Below are 7159 nucleotides of genomic sequence, written 5' to 3'. Positions count from 1 at the left end.
CGGACCTCTAGCGGATCATAGATGGAAGCTAATTCGAGCGAAGACACTACGATCTGCACTCTAGGGTCAGTTTTTGTTTTCATTACGGTTTTTTTTCGGATCGTTTAGCGAAAGTATTCCGCCGAAACATACGTTCTAATCGTTTATTGATTAATTGTTGAATGTTTTTGTCTCTGATAGTTTGTTTTGCGATTCTTCAGGTTAGCTTAATAGTAAGACTCGAAAAAAAATCTATAACATATAAAACATAGTTCCCAGAAATAGATGAATGCATGAGTTCCGATTTTATGGTTAACTTCTTTTCGCAAGCAAAAGTCCGTTAGTTCTATTTCACTAGTCTTTACCTAAAATCACGTAGCATTTGTGTCGTATTTATTCAGCTTGTCTTCTATTAAACTGGGCTTTGCGCGGAACTGGCATTCCGCGGCAAATGAAGTTCAGTAGCTGTGTATCTGCGAGATATACATATGAAGTCGAATATCTTACCGTGTGTCCGTTCGTTACTCTAACGGGGGTTTCTTTCAAGAATTTTATTCCGTCACCATTGCCACGGCACAATCGTCGGTCAACTCGCAATCCTCCTTGGATCCGTTTTGTTCCGCCGTTCGGATTTTCATCACCGTCGTCGTCGTCGTTGTCGTCGTGAGATGCTGTTCCACTTTTAATACCTTCTCAATCTCGCCGAGATCCAGCCCGGTATCGACGGTTCGCAGCTGCCGAACGATTGCGGATAGTCCAAATGAAAGCGCCACCAGTAACCGATCGCGGGATGTATCTGGCAGTTTCACGATCAGTTTTACCAACGATCGAACGAGTGCGATCCGTTGTTCGGCTGGACCGGACTCGCCCGGTGCTGTCGTTTCCGCACTCAGGAGTGGTGGAAGAAGATGTTTCTGTGGACGTATGATGACATGAAAAAATCGCTACTTTTTCAAAGGCTTTCAGAGACTTACCTGCACTATGTGCAAATAGTTGAATAGACAGTTCTTCAGACATTCGTAGTGGCGTTCCTGTTCCGTCAGAAGCACCAGGATGATCAGAACAGCATCACTGATATGTGGTAACAGTAGCGGATCCCGTGCCAGCTTGTCCGCCTCGGCGTTTGTACACTGGACCAGTGTCTGAGATGGAAAGTAATAATAAAATTTCAGTTACATTTCCGAAGAACTTTGTAAAAAGCCGTATATAACAGGTCTTAGATGATGCAAAGATGGACAAATATTTTAGTCGCTCGGAATTAAGTTTCGAAATTATAGTTCTAGAACGAAATTGCCATTGAATACTGTATCTGTTATAAGTTTTGAATTTAGTTCTTGACCTCAGGTCCAGTTTCTAATTCCTGAATTCTTCGAAACGGTTCTTTTTAGAACCCTTAATAATATTACCAAAGAACTATGCAAAATTTCATTTCATTATATACGGCTTTTTTGACGTGAATACATATTAGTTTAGTACGGGGTGCCTTTTCAAAATTCGATCTGTAAAAAATGGATATAACTTAAATTGTAAATATTTCGAGTTGAACTAAACGAAACAACATAAACCGTTCTCAATGCTATTAGAAAAAATGTCAGTAATTTATGATTAAATTTTCAACAGTGTGAGATAACTCAAAAACTTCGTTTCCTACTACTTTTCTAAACACTGAGGAAAACTCATTTCGTTTGCTTGCCTTTTTAGCACCTTTAATCGACAGCAGCCAAAATAGTGTTGTATAAAGCCTCAAACGCTCAGGTTGCGCTATCATTCGCTCATTTGGATTAAATTTAGTAACTGAACACTAAAACTGAATTTTGGAACCAAATTCCACCTGAATTTTGAACTTAATTTTGGTTTTAGGACGTTGTTTTGAAATCTAGTTTCAGAACTACGTTCCGGAATACGGGTTCAAAAGTTAAAACTTAGACTCCGAAACCGAATATTAATTCTAGATTCTGGGACTAGATTTTTTGGAACTAGTTCCTTGACTAGATTTGGAACTAAATTTAGTGCCTGAAATACTGAATTCAGAATTCGTATCCCGAATTCTCATTCTGGAACGAAAATTCAGAATTCCGAAACCAAATTCTTGATCTGAATTCTAGATCTGGATTTTGAAACAAAATTTTAGATCTGAACCAAAATTATGAAACTGATTTCTGAACCTGGATTGAACTCCTGATTACAGTTTCTGAGTTCATTATCCTTGTTCAGATTAACCATGCTAGAATTGAACTCAGAATCTTTAGTTATAGAACAAGATTTTGGAACTTGATTCAGTGCTTCAAGTCAGGTTAGGAAGTCAAGTTCAGTATTCGGTTCTAGAATTAAATTTGGAATCTAAATTATAAAAATTTGTTCACGTCCAGCGTTCTAAAACTAAATTAATTAACTGAATTCTTGGTCTGGCTTCCGAAACTGAATTCGAAGCTAGTCCCATGTACCGAATTCAGATCCAGTCATACTTCAATATAGATTTGTCTGAAGCCAGTGTTTTATGGTGATTTAGAAGGCTATTTTCACGCTTCAAATTTGATTTTCTCATAAACGATGACGAATATCAAAAAACCCAACTGACAATCTCTTAGAAAATTAGTTTAGATTATTCTGTGAAAATTTCAGAATGATTCATTGACTTTAGCGGTCGAGTCTTTTTTCTGAGGGAAAAAATGCATAACTGAAAACGGCAACTTTCAACTTGTTCATTGAATATCTCACCTTCAAAAACATGCATCAAAAATCTATCCTGACAATGTCTAGATAATTTAATTTAGATGCGATTAGTGCATAAAAACATAGATGTTGTTGCGATAAAAATGAAGTGAATGTTATTTTTGTGAAAGTAAGTCGATTTCTATTATGGACGCGCCATTTTTTCTGTTCCTGTTTCCTGGTAACGTAACGAAATATGAGAGAGAAATAAAATCGGTTCAGCAAGGCTACCAAACAAGCGGTAGCTTTAAATGGTTAAAGCCGGGGTAAAATAAATGATATAAAAAAGCGGTAGCTTTATTGGATGCAGCCACATTTTATGCAAACTTGTAACCGAAAATTTCGAAAGCCCATCGAGAGTCATTTTGTACATATGCGAGAGAGCATGGAGAAAAATGTAATAGGCAGATCGAGCCACGTGATTATACGCGACCTACTGGCCTCAAAATTCTAGAAGCGAAGCAGTAAAAGTTGTGCAATTTACACAATCAATCAACTAATATGAACAATCATTCTATTCTGTCTAAAATTAATTGGACTTCATGTGAAGTGTCAAAAGCAATAGCCAAATATGCCAACCAGGGATGCCAGGTGAAAATATCAATCTGCAGGCAGTGTTGAAAAAGTCAGTAATCTCGAAAAATACATTTTGCGTAAATTCAAATTCTCTTCAATTCCACATAAACGAATACCATTAACTAGCTCTATACTAGATATTGTCGAACGTCCAGGAAAAAGGTTTGGATGATAAATGGAATTGTTATTCGCCCCGATTCATTTTGCATTCTGTAGCTCGATAGAGTTCGAGTTTCCTTACAAAAGCATCACTCGATCGAATAACAGAATGCAAATTTTTACATTCGTTCGAAAAAATCCGATTCGAAACACAGAATAGGGCTGATTATGTCGATGAAATGGTACTTTTACATGCGGGATGACATGCACGGAATCGAATTAGCGAAATCTGTAAATTTTAAAGAATTTCTGCGAAAAACATGACTTTCAAAAGTCTGCAGCAAAAAGCAGTTTTTTGAAAAAAACAAATCTGCTGTTTAACAGACAAATCAGCTGAGCTGGCATCTCTGATTCCAACGTCAACATATGATTCGAATGCTTCAATTTTGCTTAATTTCACTGATTGCTTTGATCAATTGTGAATCTATCAGCATTTGTCACGTGGTTTTTTTATGCTGTGCGCTTAGAAAATCGTTCACGAATCGATTACCACTGGAGTTGACAATATTCATTGCAGAATATTAAAAACTAATAAAACAACAAAAAATTACCATACCTTCGAGAGGAACAATCGCACGTGTACTTTCGGTGTGTTTTCGTCGATGTCGCCCTGGTACAGGAACTTTGCAAAGTCCTGAACGGTTTTACCGGCGGACACGTCCACAAACGACCGCTGGAAGTAGTACTTGGTAATCGGGGCGAAGCGCACCGTCTCTGCTTTGTACCTTTGCTTGGCTGTAATCGATGGTACAGATTGTTAGATAAGGACCGGAATCTTCGTCAAACAACTTACATTCTTCCTTCATTGCACGCAGCACCCGCACAGGACCGAGTATGATTTTTAGCATCTTTTCCAGAAGCATTACTCGCCCCACCCCCTGCGGATGTTCCGGTTGTAGTTTGGTCACATCGAAGCGCAACTGTTCGGAAATCTCGGCCAACTTTAGTACCACCTGCTTCAGTGTGTTCAACTTGAACCCGTTGAGATTTTTGTCCACCACCAGCTGCATAATGCCGAGAATCTCCGCCAGGGCACTGAAGTTTGATTTTCGGAAAGCCTCCTCAACCCCCTGAAGCAGATAGCCCTGCAGAAAATTGTTGCGCTCGAATAAATCCTGTTCGTACAATTTCAAAACCAGCACGGCCAGCGAGTTGGACTTGGTCACCTCGAACTCATTCGACAACAGGGAACGAACCTGAGCACTCATGTACGGCACCGAGAGCGCTTTTGTGTGTGCGATCACTTTGGTGATGGCATAAATGTAATTGGCGTTGTTGAAGCTCGATTCATACAGCGAGCGGGTAAGGCGACTGTAGAACAACGAAGGACACTGGAAGATCAGACGTATTGGAAGTCCAAAATCCTCATCACTCAGCAGCATACTGATGGAGTTGAATTTGTTGGTATATTCTACGATCTGCTCTATCAAATCCGGAGTCTGGTAGCGATCATACTCCAGCCCATAAATGGCAATCATACGCTTGATCAGAATGGTCGCTTCTTCCATTGGCAAAATATCTACCGCTTTCAGAATTAGTTCTTTCAGTTTGATTGTCTCCTCCGAGAGGCCATCCTCTTCCATTTCGTCCTCGTCCGTCGGCCTATTATCGTACTCGACCATCTTCCGAATGTTATCACCGGTAATGAGATCCAGATTCTGTTCAATCAAGCTTAGACATTCGTTGTTGCCAAACACCTGGTCACCGCGTCGAATAAATTCGTTGAAAAAGAGTCTTCTCTCGAAAACATCCTTCGTATTTTCAACTCTGTCCATCAGATCGCGCATCGTCAGTTCCATCGCTTTCTCGGCTTGTGATTTTGGCCGCAGCGATATCGCAGGCAGTTGCTTCAACACATTATGCTGAAACACTTCGTTTTCTTTCAGAGTTTCCAACAGTTTGTAAGCCGATTCGCCAATGATTTGCTGCAAGCTCAACGTTTCAGTTCCGTCGACCGAAATTTCAATCTCAACCCAACACATGAAACTGTCAACCGTGACCTCCATCACGCAGGTTTGCAGTGTATTCAGCAAACAGTTGTTAATCTTAACCAGGTGAGAATCCGTGCCCAGTGAGTACGATTCAGGAATTTCCTTCCGAGCGACGTGTTTCTCGCCCATGATCTGATAAATGCTCATGTCTTCTTCCACCTCGAACAGTCGCTGGTTCAGATACAGGTCAAAGCAGTACAGCACTATCGCTAACATGTGCTTCAAGGCAAACCCGTAGTACCGGTGCATTCTGGTTCGTGTCCATCGATCGAATTTGCTCATATCCGGGGTGTTGAAAAACCGCAACAGCTCTATCAGAAAGTCAAACAACTTGGACAAAATCCGTTGCTGCTCCACAAATCGATTCCGATCGATCCGCTTCCAGTCACAATCCGTTCGACAAATGCTATAGTAAATTGCTTTGACCATCGCTTCCACCCGTTCCAGTATTTCGAAGGGTTTGGCAAATTTCATACTGGTCAACGCCTGCTCAATAAACTGCATCATAAACCACTGCGGGCTGTAGGACAGCATCTCGTAGAAATATTTGTCTAGATTGGCGCCCCAAATGCAGTTCACCAGCAGACACTTGGTTAACTGAGGGACCGTGTTCAGCAGATGACAAATCTTGGTATCCTTCATCAGATCAAACTTGAAACTGGCGTCCGTGTTCAAAATCATAAACAATGTAATTTTACGCAATTGATTGTCACACTCGCGAATCGGTTTATTATCCTCGTTCAGGTACCGTCTGATGCGCAGGTACTTCACCAATCGGGCAACAATTTCTATTATATATGGTTCATTTCCTGTTTGAGAAAAGAAAAAACAATCAAATTGAATCCTCTTTGCTTCGAGACCACCAATTCGAGGAACCTACCTCCGTGGAAAACGATCTTGTCGAAAGTCCGCACAAATTGGTTGGTGTGATTGAAAATTGTTTGCAACTTAGCAAAGTCCTCACAGAACTCCATCTTGTCCTCGTTCTCGGTGCACTGTCTGATTTCCCGCAGCAGGTCGGACAGCTCTTTCATTATTGTGTGAAACCGGCCGTGTTTCCTGTTTTTTTCTTCTCTTTTCTAGTCAGCGTGCATTTGAGGGCAGAACGCTGCTATGACAGGCTTCCCGGTTGTTGTTTTGTTTCTCTTCTACGCCCGTGTGTGTACTTTCCGTGCTTCGTATGCGCCTTTTGTTTACAACAAATAGTATGCGAGCTTGCGGAAATTTTCCGCTCGTAAAACGAAATCACCCAGCGAAACGGAAAACGATCGACGATGGCGAATGATTGTTCGATAAAATGTAACACAACAACTACCGTCCGGTTTGGAACTATTTTATCGGGTAAAATCGATCGGAAAACGACGAATAGTGGAAAATAATCGAGACCACGTACTTTTGCGCCTACAGAAAATGCTTTTCTTTTGTCTCGTTTAGCGAGGCTGCGGGCGAAATACACACTCAACGGAATCTGCTCAGGTTTAGGTGCAATAATTTGGGCTGGGTTTTACCAGACCCTATCAGCTTGAAGCGATCTCAATCTTCAGTTCAGCAACGCCATCGTACGGCGTCTCATTCAACATGTCACGTCAATTGTATGGGTGCGCAGTGCTGCTATTTTGGCGCGTACGAATTTGACATTTCTCTCCCCTACTTCTATGTACATGATTCGATGCGGACTCGCCTGAGGGCGCCATGGTCGCAAAAAAGAATGTTGCCAAAGATTTGTTCGGGAAATGTGAGAG

The 7159-nt window shown here is 41.0% G+C and overlaps 1 protein-coding gene across 1 annotated transcript; it reads right to left on the bottom strand.

Annotated features, from left to right (window-relative positions):
- Nucleotides 1-129: 129 nt before the first annotated feature.
- Nucleotides 130-6850, bottom strand: LOC131426291 (uncharacterized). Its single transcript, XM_058588910.1, has 5 exons — nucleotides 6298-6850; nucleotides 4220-6226; nucleotides 3983-4161; nucleotides 954-1121; nucleotides 130-893 (listed from the first exon to the last, which is right to left on the bottom strand). The coding sequence occupies exons 1-5, from the start codon at nucleotides 6449-6451 to the stop codon at nucleotides 531-533; spliced, it is 2871 nt and encodes a 956-aa protein (XP_058444893.1). The 5' UTR covers nucleotides 6452-6850; the 3' UTR covers nucleotides 130-530.
- Nucleotides 6851-7159: the final 309 nt, after the last annotated feature.

The sequence above is a fragment of the Malaya genurostris genome, chromosome 1 (assembly GCF_030247185.1).
Source record: "Malaya genurostris strain Urasoe2022 chromosome 1, Malgen_1.1, whole genome shotgun sequence".
NCBI classification, from domain to species: Eukaryota; Metazoa; Arthropoda; class Insecta; order Diptera; family Culicidae; genus Malaya; species Malaya genurostris.
Note: the sequence above shows the minus strand (reverse complement) of the source record. Positions and strands in the feature narration are given on the sequence as shown.